Source organism: Protopterus annectens, chromosome 8.part0, assembly GCF_019279795.1.
Source record: "Protopterus annectens isolate FY-2018-M chromosome 8.part0, PAN1.0, whole genome shotgun sequence".
NCBI lineage: Eukaryota > Metazoa > Chordata > Ceratodontiformes > Protopteridae > Protopterus > Protopterus annectens.
In genome coordinates, this window is record NC_056741.1 from 323,389,869 (window position 1) to 323,409,718 (window position 19,850).

A 19,850-nucleotide genomic window follows, 5' to 3' on the forward strand; every position below is an offset into this window, starting at 1 on the left:
GTCTCTTAGCAGGGGGAGTCTAACTTCCCCTAATTAGCGTAATAAGGTCTTCAGCCATTCTAAGCATTTGTTTTTGTGGCATGGGAGCCTGAGCATGCGCTTTGGTCATCGTTTTCTAGGCGTAGTGGGTACTCTGGGCCTAAGAAACTCGGTAGTTCCGGCTAAAAATTAAGTCAGCGGTTTTATTTGAACATCGGTAGGAAGGAAAACACCCTCAGAAGCTGGTGCCGGACCCATCCAAGGTAGAGGCATCTGCTGGTTCCATAGTAGAAGTATCTTGCGGCATACCGGACTCCGAATGGGTCTCAGCAGAGGCCTGTGAATCCATAGATGCAGGCATCAGTGGCTGCAAAGGTGCCTCACTGAGTACCAGTGGACTGGCGACTAGCTTAACGGAAGCGTCATTGGCAGTTTTGGACCGGTCTCTGTCTTTATCCTTATGTTTTTTTCAGAAGATCGTTAGTTGGATGGCTTACTGAAGCCATTTCGGAATACAGAGAATGAGAGCAAAAGAATTTAGCAACAAAGATAGCCCAACGACGAATGGTTCGGGCATTAAACAAGGCACAAAACTGACAGCGAGGGACATTGTGGTCTGGGCCTAAACAAGTGACGCAGTAAGAATGAAAATCTCTGTGAGGTATTTGCTTTTCACAGGCAAGACAATTGTTAACTTTTTCTGACATCGGTTAGAGCAAGAAAAAAGAATCCCCAACGGGGTACTTAGCTTTATAAGACTTCAGGATCATCCACTCGAAAATGAAAATTTCAGGTAACAGCCGACCGGCACTTGTGAACTGCTTCTGCTTCGGGCTCCTCCTCGACAAGAAAGACTGATGTAATGGCATCAGCTGCCTATTTTTATACCCCTGACAACCTAACGTCATAGAAAAAGTGACAGCATCCGACGCAGAAATACTAAGACTCTGGTATTTGGGCTGACTGAGGGCTACCTGCAGGCAGATAACCCAAGTGTGATGACTGCAACAGTGAAACACGAAAAACATCTGGGAACTCATGCAGTAAGTAACCTAGCCTTCGATCAACATGTGTCCAAGGTAGTAAGAAAATCCTTCAACACTGCCTAATTTATAAGCAAAGGCATGGCATCTAGGTCCAGAGAGGTCATTATACAACTCTACTCAGCCCTCATCAAGCCCATCAAAGAGTATAATGCCCCCTTCACTATGTACCTGACCAGACACATGCAGCAGCTAGAACATCCACAAAGGTTCCTTACAAAAAAAATAGGGAGTAAACACAATGCCCTATGCTGATCACCTCAAAGCCCTGTCTCTTTACTCGATATTATACAGACTTTTGAGAAGTGATTTTGCCTGGCATACAAGGCATCCCTGTATCCTGCGTTGATGAATCTTTTGCACATCTGAAAACAAACAGCATCAGAACTACCAGATTAAAATACCTAAATTTTGCTTACAATATAAACATGACATGTTGGAAAGACAGATATGTTTCTCACAGAATTCCCATTTTCTAGAACCAGTTCCCCATCCATGTAGAGCAGAGTTCCTCCTTATCCCTATTTAAGTGCAACTTGGACCAATGGATAGATAATCGGAAATTTACCCCTGGTCTGGCTCCTATGTCTCTGATGGACACAGGCAGTCATTAAATCACCCCAATAAATCAAATATAAATAAAATTTATGGGTCACATTTGCAATGCACAGCTAGTCTTCTAAGGGCCCTTGTAGTTGTTGGCCTAGTATACACCTATGAACCTAAGTGTAGCTAGCTATCGGTTTTGCTGATAGTGACAAAAATAAAAACGCCAATATCATGAAGATTTTTGGTGTAATATCAGATTAAAAAAAAAACATGCCTTTCCATAGAAAAGTGAGACTTCCCATCTTTTTAAATAAGGCAGAAAAAATTACACCACCCCCAAGAAGTCTAACATGAAAATCAGGCAATTCCACTGCCTTTGAAGTAAACAAGGCAAGTGCCCCAGTACCACTGCCTGGAACTTTCAACAGACTTTTTTGGAAAACATTTCTTTGCAGACAGGGAGCAAAATCAGTACAAATAGTAAAAAGGGCATGCACTTCTTCCTGAAAATGGTTAATAATAACGGGGTCAAGTATGTCAAAAATCTTGATAGAAAAATTCATAAATTAAATTCTGATAATTTGTAAATGATTAATAAGACTTAAAATAAATAGAGCAAATCAGTTTTGTTGCGGTGCTATGCATTACGTAAAAAGATTATCAAAGATTATCAATTTTCTGTTAGTCAACCAATGTCTACTAATGCTGTACTGTTACCTTTTCAATATCTGAAAGTGATGAAATGGACTGGTTTTGCAGAACTTCTGGTGCAGTGAATGCTCTCAGGTCCTGGTTTGAGACATTGCTGTCTGTAAATGAAACACTGCCACAGGGAAGACACAGCAAAGACCACGGAGAAATAATGAACTCCATGCTAGAAGGGCTGGCTGAAACATAAATAAGATAACTTTAAGAAAGTAAATTTTTCAATATAATGAACATGACTGAATATATACAGAAACAAATTACTACATTTTGTCATATTTACTAACCAATAATTAAAAAAAAACAGTAGTAATCAGAAGTCCCAAATGCAAATATGTTAAGTTCTCTCTGCCCAAGGACTACATAAAAACCATCGTCATTGGGAAATCCACAATGAAGTACCAAGTTTGGGTTTGTGTGATATTGATAATTTTTGCCCCTTGTGGTTTCATACCAGTGATGACAGATTTATAGTTCTAGAAATAAATGGTGAATTAAAATTTTCATGGTCAAGTGAAGAAGTCACAAAGAAAAATTATTCCTGGGTAACAACAGTTCTGGGAGAACTATAGCATATACTCAGACATTACTTGTGTAATCAGTAAACCCATCAGTCAGCTGGGTTTGGCAAGAGGACTAGTCTGTTAGGTTCAGACTTCACACAGGACTCCTGACAATCAATTCCAGACAGCACATTTCCTTCTGCTGCAGCTATGACTCCAACGTATAACCTGTTAGTTACAAGTGGTGATGCTGCTTACATACTACTAAAGGATGTTGGGAGGCCTTGGACTTTATGGATACACTCAAGCAAGCAAGCTATACATCACCATTTGTTTGCTCACCAGAACACTGTCAATGATACAAGAAGATCACTGTCCCCTAAAAAAATATAAATGGATTGAAGAAAACTACATTATACTGGTACTAAAGAGTGCCCCCGTGCATACCTCCCAACTGTACCGAATTACTCAGTTTTTACTGAGTTTTGGGGTCCAAATAATGGGGTGCCACAATTCCCGAGTAGCACCCCTTCAGTTCTGACTTTTTCCCAGCTTTTTTTTTTATTTTTTTTTTCGCTTTTTGAGACGATGTCATCACATACACAATGACGTCAGCTCTGTCAGCCTACAAGCCTATCGGAATTCAGCTCTCCGAGTGAGAAGGAAGACTGTTTGGAACTTTGGATGGATTTAGTCACATTTACTTTTCACATACTGCCGCTGCTTGAATTGGAGATCTGCAAGCTGAGTGACTGCTTGACTGGTAATATTTATATTATCTAGTTACAAGGACTGCTGCTTACAGCTTCTGAAATAAACAGACTTGCAGTTGCTTTTTAAGGTATTTTATAGCGCTTATTACAGCTTCTGAAATCTCGTGAATGGAGAGTCTTTTTAAGGTATTTAATACTTAAAAAGACTCGCCAATCACGAGATTTCAAAAGCTGTAATAAGCAATATAAAATACCTTAAAAAGACTTGCCGTTCACGAGATTTCAAAAGCTGTAATAAGTGCTATAAAATACCTTAAAAAGACTCGCAGTTCAAGAGATTTCAAAAGCTGCAATAAGCGCTATAATAGCTCTTATTCCAGCTTTTGAAATCTCGTGAACGGCGAGTTGGTAGTGAAGCTTTTGATTCTCTCTGAGTATCCGGACTGCTTTCGATTTGGTAGTGAAGCTTTTGATCATCTCTTGAGCATCGGGACTGCTTTGCTTTAACGGATTTGCTTTTTGCTGTCTGCGGACTTGCTTTTGAAGTATTCAGATGACTGCTTTGCTGTGTGTGTGTGTAACTTGCTTTTGAGGTGATAAAAGACTTGTGTTGGAGATAGGATGGAAGAGGGGTTAGGGGTACTCTCAGATCTATTAACCAATCTTAGGGCAAGCAGGGTCTCAGAATAATCAGGACTGAGCTATTTAACTGCTGGGTGGGGTAAGGATTTGGATTTACTGATGGAAGTGATTTGAGACAGGATGAGGAGTTACTTGGCAAAAGACACATTTCTTTCCAAGACTGAATTTGTCCAAAAGGTACGGAATTATGTGTCAGCTGTAATTAAGTCTTCTTAGTTCCATCTGAAGAATATATCCAAGAGTAAACACCTAACATCTCAATCAGATCTCTTGACTGTAGTACATGCAATGGTCTCTACCAGACTGGACTACTGTAATGCCTTATAGCTGGAATTGTTCAACAGTGAGTTTAATCAGCTACAAATAATGCAAAACTGTGTAGCAAGGCTACTTTCTAGTACTTCACATCACTATCATTTTATGCCAATTCTGCACAGTCTTCATTGGCTTCCAATTCATTACAGGATCATTTTTAAGTGTTTATTGGTCCACTCACAATTTGGCTCCTTGCTACCTGAAGGAGCCTACTGAGCCTTATTGTCCTCCATGTGTTTTACATTTATCCTCTGAAGGGCTGTTAGCAGTTCCATGGGTGAACATGGAAACTTCAGACTTCTGTTCATTCCATTATCATGCCCTTCACCTGTGCAGCTCACTACCTCACTGGCTTTGATAGTGCCCCACGTTGTCTGGCCTCAAACCTATTCATTTGATCTGGCTTATGATAATTATGGTTGCCATATTATGTTTACATTTTATGGCTACTATTGTTTTATAACTGTAACTGTAATGTAATTGTTTGTATTGTAATGGTACCTTGGCTATAGTGTACCTTAATAAATTTAAACTTGAAAATATTTTGAGCCCTCAGGGGAAACATATGTTGCAAGGTAGATTTTTTGTGTGTGTGTGTGTGTGTGTGTGTGTGTGTGTGTGTGTGTGTGTGTGTAAATGCCCCAGGTGAATACACCTGGTGGCTAGAGGTACTCAGGCTCAAACCCTGTACCTTGGATATACAGGTAAAAAGAGCCTAAAAGTCCCTAGCCACCACCACTTGTGAATTTATGCATCATAGTTTTGTTCTGTTCCTCATAAAATCTGTGGTTTTCAGGATTTTTGTGGCAAATCACTGAAGGATTGAATTCACTAAATAATGACAGGCATTTGAATTTCAGATATCATATTCTTCACAAAATAAATGGTAACACAAAACCTTTTATTCTAGCAATTTTCCAAGTTTCTAAGGTCAGCATTTGAAATGTGTCACTATTTTGGGGTTGTATCCCCCCATTATTGGCTTTGACCAGTTTTTTTTGTGCTAAAAGATTGAGAGCTATGGTGAGAAAGTACAGTTGTGTACACTTACCATAAATGTAGATGTTTGAGTGTATTCACTGTTGCAGTCATCACTTTTGGGTTATCTGCTTGCAGTAGTCACAAAGCCTTGGGTCCTGCGTCAGTTACTGTCCCTTCTTCCATGACGTTGGGTCATCAGGGGTAAAAAAACATGCAGCCGATTCCATTACATCAGTTTTTCTTTCCCCAGATGTCAAGTGCCCCCTTAATGGGAAGCAATTAAATCTATAAATATACAAGGTTATACCTCCAACAAAAAAGCAAATACACTAAAAAGCTTTTGAAGATAGTAAAGGAAGTAGAGGCATATCCAAAAATGAAAAAGAAGGGGGCTGGAGGGAGGGTAACCAGGACTACAACAATGAATACACTCGAACATCTACAATTATGGCACGTGTACACAACTGTTCTATGTTCTTCTTGTTTCACTGTTGCAGTCATCACTTTTGGATAGATTCCCAAAGCTAAGGATGGGAAAAGGAATTTAAATAGAATTAGGACCAGCTAAAAGGCCTTGAAAGACTGCAGTGGCAAAGCCAGCTCTGGATTTAGAGAAAACTGGCAGATGGTAATGCTTGGTGAAAGTATGTACAGAACTCCAAGTAGCAGCTTCTAGGATGTCCCTGGTAGGGACGCCATTGAGAAAGGCTGTAGAGGTAGATGCAGCCCTGGCAGAGTGGGGTCTGATCCCCTGTGGGATAGGTTTTCCATGGTGTTTGTAGCAAAAAAGAATGCAATGGCCTATCCATTTAAATGGTTTGCTTTGAAATAGCCTTCCCCTCTGTCCCTGCAGCAAATGCCACCAGCAGTTGATCAGATTTCCTTTGAGGTTTAGTTCTGTCCAAGTAGAATCTAAGCTGTCTGTGCATGTCTAAGGAGTGCAGAATCCATTCCTCTTTGTTCTGTGGATTAGGAAAGAAGGTTGGCAAATGTATGGACTGATTAAGGGCCACACTGGATACCACCTTGGGCATGAAGGAGGGTTTAGTCCTGAGGGACACCCTGTCCGCATGAAAGATGATGAAAGGCTCCACTGCCATGAGAGCCTGTAATTCAGATACTCTTCTTGCTGAAGTGATTGCTAAAAGGAAAGCTGTTTTCCAAGAAAGGAATTTTAAGTCTGCAGTGGCAGCTGGCTCGAAAGGAGGAAGGGTGAGCTTTTCCAATACAAAGTTGAGGTCCCAGGCTGCAGTTGGAGCTCTCCTGGGTGGTCATAGATTTTTGGCCCCTCTGAGAAACTGCTTAAGCAGTGGATGAGAGAAGAGGGGTGGTTCTGTGTTATAATGAGCTGAGATGGCTGAAGCATGAAATTTGATGGAGGAGAAAGACAGGCCCTTATGAAGCATCTCAGTTAAGTATTGTAAGATCTGAGGTAAATTGGGCACTGTTGTGCTCATCCCTTGAGATTGGTTCCAGGCAGAGAATCTTTTCCATTTTTCAGCGTAAGACTTTCTGGTAGTAGGTCTCCTTGCCTCTAAAATGATATCCATCACTGGTTTACGGAGGGATGGTAAAGTAGAAATTATGTAATTAGCCAGGCTGCTTGATTCAGTGTTTGAAGTTGAGGATGTAGAATTTGGTTCTCCTGCTGAGACAATAGAGTAGGACTCTGAGGCAGGTGCCATGGGGCCCACAGTGACACACTGCACAAGAGAGGGTACCAGTGTTGTCATGGCCAGTCTGGTGCAATCAAAATCATCCTTGGTTTGTCTTGTTTGATCTTTAGTAGTACTTTGGAGAGCAGAGGCAGAGGAGGAAAGGCATAAATTGATAGATTTTTCCAGCTGAAGGACAGAGCATCTACTTTCCAAGCTTGTTTGTGGGGAGTCCTTGTGCAGAATTTGTCCAACTGATAGTTTTGGGTGGAGGCAAACAGGTCTATACCTGGGCACCCCCATTTGCTTGTCAACATGTTGAAAATCCTTGGTTCCAGTTTCCACTCGTGTGGGTCCATGAGGTTTCTGCTTAGTTCGTCTGCCAGTGTATTTAGTTTTCCTGGCAGGAATTGAGCTTGTAAATGTACCTGATAGCTCAGGGCTGTGTTCCACAATGCCATGGCTAGTCTGCAGAGGGGGTAATAATGTGTACGCCCCTGCTTGTTTATGTACCACATAACAGTGGTGTTGTCCGTCTTTATCATTAATTGTCCTGGAAGAATGTGGTCCTTGAAGGCTGTCAGAGCATTCTGTACAGCTAACATTTCTTTTTGATTGATATGCAGGTGCATTTGACTTTGGTTCCATGTGCTCTGAATGCACTTCCCTGCCAGGTGGGCCTCCCATGCATAGTCTGATGCATCTGTTGTTAAGGTTTGGGCGGCAGGGGGTAGTGTGAATGGTAGTCCCCTGTTTTGGTGGCAGGCCTCTGCCCACCAAAGGAACTCTAGGCGTAGGCAAGGTATGATAGGAATCATTGCCTCTAGATCCTGTGAATGTTGACACCATAGGCTTTTGCGATACCATTGCAGTTTCCTCATATGCAGCCTTGCATATGGAATTAGAAGAATGCAGGAGGCCATGAACGCCAAGACTTGTAGTATTTGCCTTGCAGATAACTGTGTTTTTCTGGCCACTTGTTTGAAGTAGGTTGTCAAATGAATCCATTTCTTTGGCGTGAGGAATATAATTTGTTGACAGGGTACCAGTTGTGATTTCTTTTTGTTTATGGTGTACCCCAGACAAGTCAGTACCCTTTGAACAAAGGTCAGATGATTCAAAAGTATGTCTTGGCTTTCTGCCTGAATTAGACAATCGTCCAGATATGGGTATATTTGAATATTTCTTTGCCTGCAGAATGCAATGACTGGAGCTAGGCACTTTGTGAATCCCTGGGTGCAGTAGATAAGCCAAAGGGCAGTGCAGAGAACTGATAGTGCATGTAGCCTGCTTTGAAGCGTAGGTATTTTCTGCAAGACTCCCTGATAAGGATGTGCAGGTATGCTTCTTTTAAGTCTAGTGTTGCCAACCATGCATCTTTGCCTAGTATAGGAAGCAGCTGGTGAAGAGTCAGCATCTTGAATTTTGGAATCACCAGAAAGGTATTTAGAGTAGAAAGGTCCAGGATAGGACGCCATGTATTGCCTTTTCAGGGTACCAGGAAAAGTCTCGAATAGAACCCTTGTCCCTTTTCCTCTTCTGGTACCAACTGAATAGCCCCGATGCTTAACAGAGAGAGTACTTGATTTTGGGCCTCTGCCCACTGATTTGGGGGTAGATCTGGCCACCCGCTTGGTGTTGGTAAGGTGTGGAAGTGATATCTGTATCCTTGGGACACTATATTTAATGCCCATTTGTCCTGGGTAATGAGTTCCCAGTTTTTGGCCCGCAGACCAATCTTTCCACCTAAAGGAGCATTCAGTTGGGAAATGCTTGGAAGTTTTAGAAGCAAGTCATTGAGACTGTTTTCCATAGGGGGGAGTCTTACTACTCCCTGATTTGGGTGCAGAAACCCCCCACTGCTTAGTCTTGTGTGTCCCCTGGGACTGAAACCTGGGGTTTCTGCTATGTCTGGGTTTGGTTTGAGAAGACCTTGAAGAGGCTGGAAAGGACCAATTCTTAGAGGGCCAGTGCCTACTAAGTCTAGGAGGATGAATTTGTAAGAAATCTTTAACAGTTTGCATAGATTTAGCTTTATCTTCCATCTTTTTAAGAACTTCCTCAGCCTTGTTGCCAAACAGGCGGTCCTGACTTAAGGGAGCATCCAACAATTTAGCTTTAACATGATCAGGTAAAGATTGCTCCTTAAGCCAGGCATGCCATCTGAGCACAGAACCAGTAACAGCAGCCCTGCAAGATGCCTCTAAAGAATCAAACCCACATTGCAAAGTATGTTTTCCAACCTGTTCAGCAGAATGCATTAAATCCTGTAATTCTTTATTTTCCACACAGTCAGGAATCAACATCATTTTCTGTTTAAGCAATCCAATAACATGTTGTTGATACTTTAACATATGAAACTGGCAGTTTAAGGCCCTAATGGCCAAGGTTGCAGAAGTGTAAACCTTCTTACCCATCTATCCAGCGCCATGGAGTCTCTATCAGAAGGGGTAGGATTTTTAGCAGTAGAAGCCTTAATGCTCTTGGTTCCCTGTGAAAAAGTCTCTGGATCCGCAATAGGATTTTTAAAAAGGAACTTGTGTGAATCAGGAACCCTGTAATATCCGTCAAGTTTTCTGGGAGCAGGAGGCAAGGAATCAGGGGCCAAACTAGATTCCAAAAAAGCATCATCAACAATGTCTAGTACTGAAGGAATAGCTAAAGGCCTATGCTGAGGCAGGAGTAAGAAATCCCTAAGCCTCTTTTTTGAATCAGAAAAATCCTGGCTTTCCCAGTGGAAATGCTCCCTTAGAGTATGTAAGGTTTCACCAAAAGAAAAATCCTCTGGAGGGGAAGCAGAGGGAATACAGTCTTCTGCATCAGAATCCTCATAAGTAGATAAGGGCAAATCCAGATCATCAAAAGAATCAAAAAAATCAGAATCCTGATCAGAAGATTCATAAACAACTTCAGTCCTAGGTCTCGTAGAAGGGGGATGATTTGAGTTATAAGATCTTCAGCCATTCTTATCATTTGTTTTTTAGGCATAGAGGCCTGAGCATGCGACCTGGGCATCGTTTTTTTAGGCATGGTTCGAGATTTAGGCCTAAAAGAAGGAGGAGGCGTCAGTTTAATATGCAAATCCATAGGTCTGAATACACCCTCAGAAGCCGGTGCCTGGACAGTGGCTCTGGACCCATCCAAGGTACAGACATCTGCAGGTTCCATAGGTGAAGCATCTCGCAGCATACCGGACTCCAAATGGATCTCAGTAGAGGCCTGCGAATCAGAAGTAGCGGGTATCAGGGGCTGCAAAAGCGCCTCACTGAGTACCGGCGAACTGGCGACTGGCTTAGGAGAAGTGTCGTCGGCAGTTTTGGACCTCGGCGGCCTGTCTCTGTCTTTATCCTTGCGTTTTTTCGGAATCCCGGTAGTCGGATTGCTAATCGACATTTATGGATAATTAAACCGAGAACAGAAATATTTTGAGGCGAAAATATACTGACGACAGATATGCTTTGGGCACCGCACAGCAAGAAAGACTGATGTAATGGCGTCAGCTGCATGTTTTATACCCCTGATTACCTGACGTCATGGAAGAAGGGACAGCAACCGACGCATTACTCAAGACTTTGTTAATCAGGCCAACTGAGGGCTACTGCAAGCAGATAACCCAAAAGTGATGACTACAACAGTGAAACACGAAGAACATCTGAATTCACTAAATGATAGCCATTTCAGTTTCAGTTTTGCTAAAGTTCCTATCTTTCAGGAAACTGCTGATTTGGCATAGTGGTATGTTGTTCTGACTGTAGTGCAGAGGGTCCTGGGTTCAAGACTTGCAGTAAAATGCATGGTAGTAACACAACATTTTATTCTAGCAACTTTCCAAAATTATACAAGCAATGTTTAAAATGTGTCCCTGTGTTTTGGGCTTTTGTCTCCCTCCCCCCAAATAAAATTTGGCTTTTTACAGATTTCTTGTGCTGCAAAGTTGAGAGATACAGTGGAGTGTTAAGTGGATTTTACAAGGAGCTGAGAGCTTCAGGGGAAGAGAAGTTTAGTGTTGCTTATGCTGAGTCTGCTTGCATTGTTAATAGCATAACAGGTGAAATACTTACTTCTGATGCAGAAGACTGTGGGTTCTACTCCCACAGTATGTAGAAGCATTGCTGATACTGTACTGTGTTGCACTTTTAAAGGGGATGGGTGTAACAAGTCAGGGGTGTAGCTACAGAAAGAACAGAAGTAAGAAAATGTCACGCACAAGGGCATTTGTGTCTCAGTGGAAAGAGCAAAAAATATTGATCCAAATTCAGGAACAGAAAATCTAAATAATTATATTCTGTGCTGCATTATAAAAAATGTGTGTGATGGAAGTAGACTTTTATGATGGAAATGTTCTGAATTGGGCAGTTTTGTCATTGGTTCATTTTGTTTCATTGCCTACTGGAAAAATGTTCTAGCAATAAATTTAAAATGCGCTCCAAGTCTAACAAGTGTGCTGTATTACACACGGAATATAATTTAATAAAGTCAGGAAGGTGTATCAAAGAACACATGTATGTTTCTAGTTTTGTGTGCAAGGGGCCTATGATATGAAAACAGTCCAAAGGTAATCTTTATCCAGATGCATTTTATTTGGATGTGGTGTGGGTTTCAATGCTGGACTAGTAGTTACCGGACATGCAGTCCAGCAGAACATTATGAACCTGTGAATAAATAAAGCCTTGCACATCACTTTACTTTAACTCTGTATTGCCAGCATCTGCCAGTTGTGACTGCAGCTGCTTGGTATTGTTTATGAAATAAAAGGAAGAAAAGTACAGTAATTCCACGACTTTTCAATATATTTTATCTTTCATGTTTCATTTATACAAAGCAGGCTCATCAGTTTGCTTACTAAGGTGCATTTAAACAACATACTTAAGTTACAGGTTCAGACTTGTTTGAGTTCTGCAGTTACATTCTCCATGCAAAAGTCAGAGACTGTCTTTAAAATTATATAAAAAGGAAGGCAGCAAGAAAACTGTGACAAAGGCTAAATGGAATTCCATCATTCAGCCCTAGGAAAAATGCTGTAGGAATGTGTACTTTTTAGATCACCTTCTTATTACATTGCCCGTAGAATGCTTTTCTATATACCTAATTGAATACAGTGCAGTTGAAGCTGTGATAATTAATGCACAGGAATTCAGTTAATTAGGAAAAAGGATATAAAAATAATAATCTGATGGTATATGAAAAAATTTTATTACTTAAAAACAAATATAAGTTTATCATAACAACCATGTATAAAATTATAAATATAAAAAATGAATACTTATGTAAAGTTAGAGCTGCTTGGGGGCTTCAGTCATCTTGACAAGACTACCATGTGCACACATGCTAACCTAGACCACGTTTGCACCTCCTCCTACCCATGATCTCTTGCATTCCTCTCTTCCATCTTCAGTTTTTCTACAAAGTGAGAAAAGAAAAAAAAGAAAGGAATGCAAAAAGTTCTCTTAATTCTAATAGGAAATTGTACAAGATGCCCAACTAATCCTCCTGGGTGTCTTGCTAACGAGTTGTACACAATCTGATTGTTGAACAGAAACAATCCAGAAAACTCCTTTCTGAGGAAGGGAGTTAGTCCAGCTGAACTCCTGTAATGGGAGAAAGTCCCCCCCACCCCAAAAAACAAGTCTCAAACACATTAAAGCTCCAAGGAATGAAACATGATCATCTGAGAGTTCTTCCAACCAGGTAAAGCCCCATTGGACTCCACTGCAGGACACAACTAAGAATAAGGGAAGGTAAAAAGGGAGTAACCTTTTCAAAATGTTCAAATGGAGGTGGTAGGCCACCACTGAGGTGCCTCTCTGTATACAACAGCCAGAAGGTCATACGGAAATCAGAATCAGAAGATACAAACAGGATTAAAACTTCAGTCCATGACATTGGAAGGCTCCAGCTAACTCCTATTTTTCTTCAGGATCTTAACCCTACCAAAGAATTTCCTAAGGAGGAAATAAGATGTCCCACTGCAAAGCTTAACATCTACTTCAGCAGGTTCGATGAAGGAAACTAATACTGTGGCAACAAAACTCTTCATCAAACAAGGTGATGAAGTGCTCTGCCTCAAACCAGAGGATGTTCAGAGGACCCTAAGCTGAGTAAATCCTAGAAAAGGAGCTGACCCTGACAACATTTAGGGGCGGGTGCTCAGAGTCTTTGCTGCAAAACTGTCAACTGTACTCACAGATATATTCAACACATCTCTGTGCCAGGCCATAGTACCCAAGTGCTTCAAGACTACAACAATCATACACTACCAAAGAAGTCTCAGGCAACAAGCGTAAGTGACTACCATCCAGGTGCTCTCGCCTCCACAGTAATGAAGTGCTTTGAGCAGTTGGATCAAGGACCATCTATCATCAAGCCTACCTACAACACTGGATCTGCTCCAATTTGCTTACCAATCCAATTGCTCCACAACAGATCCCATCTCATTAGCACTTCACGAATCCATGGTACATCTGGAAAACAAGAACCGTTATGTTTGGATGTTATTCATTGATTTCAGCTCTGCCTTCAATACGATCATTCCACAACATCTGATAGAGAAGCTGGTTCAACTGGTCATCAGCACCCTCTTATGTAACTGGATACTGGACTTTCTCACTGAAAGACCCCAAAAAGTATGCATGGGTAAAAACAACTCAAAGAGCATAACATTAAGCACAGGAGTCCCTCAAGGATGTGTCCTGAGCCCGCTGCTGTTGACGCATGACTGCACTGCCAGGCACAGATCGAACCAAAACATCAAGTTTGTGGATGATACTGCAGTTGTAGGTGATATCAGCAATGGTGATGAAACAGCTTACAGAGAGGAAGTGAATCATCTGATTGTCTGGTGTGACATCATCAATCTGGCTTTGAAGGTAAATAAGGCCAAAGAATTAATAATGGACTTCAACAGGAATCAGAAAGCACAACATCCACTCAGAATTAAAGGAGAAACAGTGGACAGGGTGAAGAGCACCAAATTACTGAAGGGTGCACATCTCTGAGGACTTGTCATGGTCAACAAACACTAACTACACTGTCAAGAAGACGCATCATTATCTACTCTTCCTACGAAGGCTGAGGAAAGCAAACCTTCTGTCCTCAAAGCCTTCTATAAAGGTACCAACAAAAGCACCTTGACAAGCAATCTCATAGTTTGGTATGGGAATTGCAGGGTCCTCACTCCCATCTTTACAGGACCTACATAAGGCATGGTGTCTAGGCAGAACCAAAAAGATAGTCAATGACTTCACTCACCCTGCTCATGGACTGCTCTCTGGCTTGTCTTTAGGCAGGAGATACCGCAGCATTCATTGCAAGTTATCCAGATTTAGCAGCAGCTTCTTTCCACAAGCCAGACTGTTGAACTCTAATAACATACTCAATAACAGGACAACAGATCAATCAGTTACATAGCTGAAGGGAAAACTTCCCTGCAATACTTAAGGCAAATTGCTCTAAATGGTGCAACAGCTAGGCTGGTTTGTCCCTTACTGCTGTGCAATAATCAGGAGACAAGATAACATTCCGTGTAAACTGAATAACTGTTAAGTGTCATATTATGTGCAATAATGATGGAGTGCTGCTACTAGTTATATGAGGAAATAACCTATGTCATGGCAACTGTCTACTGTTACTGTGTTGTTAAATAGTCGTGTTGCTTTCTTGTAATTGTATGAGCTGTCTACTGTTACTGTGTTGTTAAATTAGTCATGTTCTTCTTGTATTTGTATGAGCTGTTTGCACTTTGAGACCAAAGCAACAAAATTTCATTCAGCTTACACTGTTGTGTGGATCTGAATGACAATAAAGTTTACTTTGACTTTCAAAAGGGAAGAGGGGAATCACAATATAAAATAACTGAAAAGACCAATATCACCCAGTTTGAAGCATGTGCTGGCAAGATCTGCAAAACCTGATCACCCAATGCAGTGCAGCAGGCCCCTAGGCCATCTACTGTGATGGTGTCCAGGGATGTAGAGCCCACCCCCATGACACATGTAGTGAAAGATCACTACTTATCCCAGAATGAGAGAAGGTGGGGGAATCCAAGCTCTGACAGCACAGGAAAGTCATTACCAGTTTGAAGCCTCCTGATGTAGGGGTTCAAGGCTACTCCTTAGAGTCTGAAAAGTCAGAAATCCATCTAGGACTTGGAGCATTTAAAGGGGAGCGCCACAGAATCGACTCCAATAATGGGGCTAAGAGGGATCACAAAAATGTCCTCAGAGTAGGTTGACAGCTTTGTGCTTGGCCAAGCAATGGTGGGACAACTACGAGCCCTTCAACTAACTCTACTTCACTGTTGCCAAGGAAAGGACAGGTGGCCAATGCCAGAGTCACTGCCACCAGCTGAGGTAGCGCAGGGCCACCTAATGACAGACTCAACCTATGCTGTATGTAGTGATGTATCAAATGAGATTCCAAAAGACCCAATGCAGGGAACAGCAAGAGGAATACTCCTGACCAGTAATATAACTTCAACCAGATTAGCTAATGCTGGTCTAGAACAGGGCAAGTTAGAAGCCACAAAAACATGAAACAAAAGACCAGTCAGTGGTCAGACCAGCACTAGTCTTACTCAGCTAGTGATGGGGTCTAGGAAAAAAGGGATACATTAATTGCTGTCCTCAGGCTAGAACAATTCCAAGCCTCTGAAACCTACCAAGGATCAAATGGCTCAGAAATTTACATTTTTTTATAGATTTTATGTGGCAGTGGCATTAAAAGACAATGTACATATTTCCAACACACATCCTTAAGCTGTAATCTCCCAAGAAGGGCAAAGCAGGTCATTCCAGGAACAAATCTGGGAACTCACTCAATCACACAAGAAAGATATGAAATATGCTAGGGTATCACATTACTTCACATGCAGGTGAAATCTGTTTCAGAGATTAGGTAGGTGTCTTATCTGTTGGTAGAGATTTAAGTTTCTTGTCCTGGTGTTAGCACAGCTATTTGATTTGCTGATATGTAGAAGATCAAGGAGGGTGGTGTCCATAATGGTCTGGAATGCCATGTACCGATCTCCCCATTAGCTATATGCACAGTGTAAAAGGACAGAGCTATGACCCTTTCATGGCAGCTCAGGTTTTTCAGACCATTAATAGTCTTGGCTGGAACCTCTAGGGCCTTTACAATTACCTAATGTCTAGATAGCTACATCTCAAAAGGAACACTGTACTTCTATAACAGGTCTAATTAAGGTACTGTATGTACATCAGACAGTGTGTATGTACCTTTAAGAAGCACTTCCAGATGTAGCACGTGCATATAAATAGTGATTACGTGCAGGCAGCAGTGCCATTTTGAGAGAACAGCCAGAGTGTTAACATGTATGAGTGTGACAGTCTGTTTATAAGCTTATTTAAGTTTAAGTTACAAAGCCTCATTCCTGACGTGTTTGTGTGTAATAAAGCTGTTTGAAATTAACCCACAAATGTTCATCTCTTTTAACCTGACCAGACGAGTGACATGGTGTCAGAACCAGGATTAAGAAAGCAAATTCTTCAAGCCATGAGGTGTAGAGTTGAAGGTGAAGGCAGATTAAGCTGGCTGAGTGAAACAGAGCTCAGACAAATGAAAAAAGGGCCCGAAACGAACATCAGGTAGGAAAAAACTGCACAAATTATTTATTTGGCAAAGAAAATGAAACCGTACATTTGTAAGGCACAAAATGCATTATTAATCAAAAGAGTAGCACAAAACATATTACTTAATCAAACAAAAGGCACAAGACGCATTAATAATTAAACAAAATGTTTGAAACTATGATATTTGATAAAACTAGCAGAGACATTCATATGGGGCTCATAATTACCTTTGGGTTGCATAACGACTCGAGCAAGTTTAAAGGAAAACAGGCACAAGAAAAGTATAATGAGCATGATAAGAGACTAAATGGGCATAAAGAGTACAATAAAAGGGCAAATTAAGCTTAAAAAGCAAGACAAGTGCATGTTTTTCAGTAAAAGACCATGTTTGGGCACAAACTACTATTTTGCATTGACAGATGCCATTCAAAGCATAATTAGTTATTCAAAGTAGTGTGTGCAAAGTGTTTGCAGAATGTGTGCTTTATTACGGTGCAATTATTTCAGAGAGTTTGCTGCGTGCAAAGTACAGTTATATTGCAAAGTGCAGTCAAAGTACAGCCATTTTGAAAAGTTTCTTGTGCTGTATGCATTTATTCATAGTGCTACCATTTCAGAGTGTTTCTTACACTGTGCAGAGTTATTTCGCAAAAGTACAGCCATTTTGAAAGGTTCTTGTGCTGTGTACAGTTTATTTGCAAAGTGCATTCATCTCAAAGTGTTTCTTACTCTGAGCTTCTTCCATTGTGTACAGTTTATTTGCAAAGTACAGTCATTTCGAAGTATTTCTTACACTAAGGAGTGGCTTCACAAAGTACAGTGATGTTTAAAGTGTTATTGCACTAGAGACTTATTTAGCAAAGCGCAGTTATTTCAAAGAGTTTGTTGTGCTACTGGGCATAATTACAAGTACTGGCATAAAGTTCTGGCATATATATTTGTGTGTATGTTCGTACATAATTTCATTCACCTTCACTACTATGTGTTGCTATGGCAGAGGCAATTCGCAGACCTAGTCCACTTGTGTTTGACCATAATATAGCAGAGGATTGAAGAATATTTTCAGCAGGAATATGACATTTTCATACAAGCAGCTTTTTCTGACAAAAATGCACGTACAAGGGCATTCATTTTGCTTAACTAAGCTGAGTCAGAGGCTATTGAAAGAGAGTGTTCATTTGTGTATACACCGGCAGTATATGCAGGAGAGGGGGAAAACTGCCATATTGTGGTACCGGCTGAATCAAGACCCTGAATGCTTAAAATGTAAATTTAGAGAAATGTGCAACCCCCAGACAAATGTTACATTACAGAGGCACTTATTTTATACAAGAGACCCAAGGCCAGGTGAAACTTTTGCAGCTTATATCACTGACTTGAGAAAAAAGGCCAAAACATGCAGATATGTTGACTTGAAAGATGAAATAATAAAGGACAGGCTTATGTGTGGTGTTAATAGTGCTGCAGTGAGAAATATTTTGCTTCGTGATAGTGATTTAATGTTAAGCAAAGCCTTAGAGATTTGTCAAATTCATGAGCTCACAGAAAGGCACACAAGTATGCTTGCAAGACAAGAGTATGGTTTCAGCAGCCTCTAGAGCAAACGTACACAGCATGCCACATGTGGCAAGCAGAAACAGGCCTAAGCACATGGCAGCTGCAACCCCTGCAGGTGTGGCAGGGAGGTCCTGCAGCTTTCTAGCAAGTTCCAAGACTAGCTCAGTAAAAAGGACATGCTCAGTGCAGTATAAGGGTGAATCAGCAAAACCCAGGTTAAGTCTTGTTGTTAACTGTCATAATTGTGGTGCTGATCATGATTCTAAAAGACAGAAGTGCTTAGCATTTGGTCAGCAATGCCACATGTGTAAAAAAATTGAATAATTTTCAAAAGTTGTGTAAATCAAGAAAGCCTCATTCAGTTATTAAAAAAGGTCACTCAAAAAAGCAAGTTGATCATGTAGAGAGCTGCCCCTACCTTCTATGTGGATGGTGTATCAGTGGTTGGTGATAAGGTTAATGCTGTAGATTTGTTGGCAGAGAATTAAGTATCTTGTACTGTTCTGAACAACTGTAAACCCGCAGAGCTAAAAGTAGACACTGTTTCAAAGTGTATTGCAATGTCAACAGAAACATTTGCTAAAGTGAGGGCTTGTGAGCAACTTAATTTGGTCAGTTGTGCTAAGCTTGCTGCATATGGAGGTAAAGAGATTTAAATCGAAGGCTCAGTAGTGCTTTCATGCTATTCATCTGGGAACAGTTACAGCTTGCCGTTTTACATAGTCAGAAGACCTGTGCAGTCATTATTAGGTCTCGGAGACAGTTTGAGAATGAAACTACTTTCTTTTACCAAAGAAGTCCATCATGTACACATGTCCCAGTTCCAGTTTCAGTGATGATATTTTCTCAGAGTATGTTGATGTTTTCGATGACTAGCTAGGCAAACTTCTAGTTGTCTACTCCATGAAAGTAGACCCAGAGGTCAGTCCAGTGGTCAGACCAGAAAGAAGAGTTCCAATAGCTATGCAGGACAAAATGATGTAGTAAGGTGTGATTTGTCCAGTTACAGAACCAAGTGAGTGGGTGTCTTCCATGGTAGCTGCTCATAAGAAAAATTCAGATGAAGTCAGAATACACATTGACCCAAGAGACTTGAACAAGACATTAAAAAACCTCATCATACTATGTGTACAGTCGAGAAGATTGTCACCCTTATGCTAAATGCCACTATTTTTTCTGTCTTAGATGCAAAGAGTTCATTTTGGCAAGTAATGCTTGATCGCAAACCTTCACTACTGACTACCTCCAGTACCCCATTTGGTAGATACAGATTCCTCAGGATGCCTTTTGAAATAAATTCTGCCAGTTAAGTCTTTCAGTGTGCAATGGAGCAAACTTTTTCAGGCTACCTGTGTGCAATAATAGTCAATTTACTGGTCGGAGTTAATTGTGAAGCAGTGCATGACAGGAACCCCAGGAAAGTTCTGGACAGAGCACATGAAGTGAATTTAAAGCTCAATCCTCTGAAATGCAAATTCAGACTATCATAAGTTACTTATGCAGGTCATTTGTTTACCAGTACAGGCTTATGACCAGATCCTTCTAAACAAGCAGCCATTCTTGAGATGCCAGCTCCAGACAATGCCCAATCCCTACAGCACTTTCTTGGTGGTGTTAACTA

The 19,850-nt window shown here is 41.0% G+C and overlaps 1 protein-coding gene across 1 annotated transcript in view; it reads right to left on the reverse strand.

Annotated features, from left to right (window-relative positions):
• PTPN13 (protein tyrosine phosphatase non-receptor type 13) overlaps window positions 1–19,850 on the reverse strand; it is a 1,949,788-nt gene that overhangs the window by 1,914,039 nt on the left and 15,899 nt on the right. Inside the window, exon 2 of the mRNA XM_044079819.1 lies at window positions 2,289–2,458. Coding sequence (XP_043935754.1) covers window positions 2,289–2,458 — 170 coding nt within the window. The remainder of the gene's footprint in view (window positions 1–2,288; window positions 2,459–19,850) is intronic.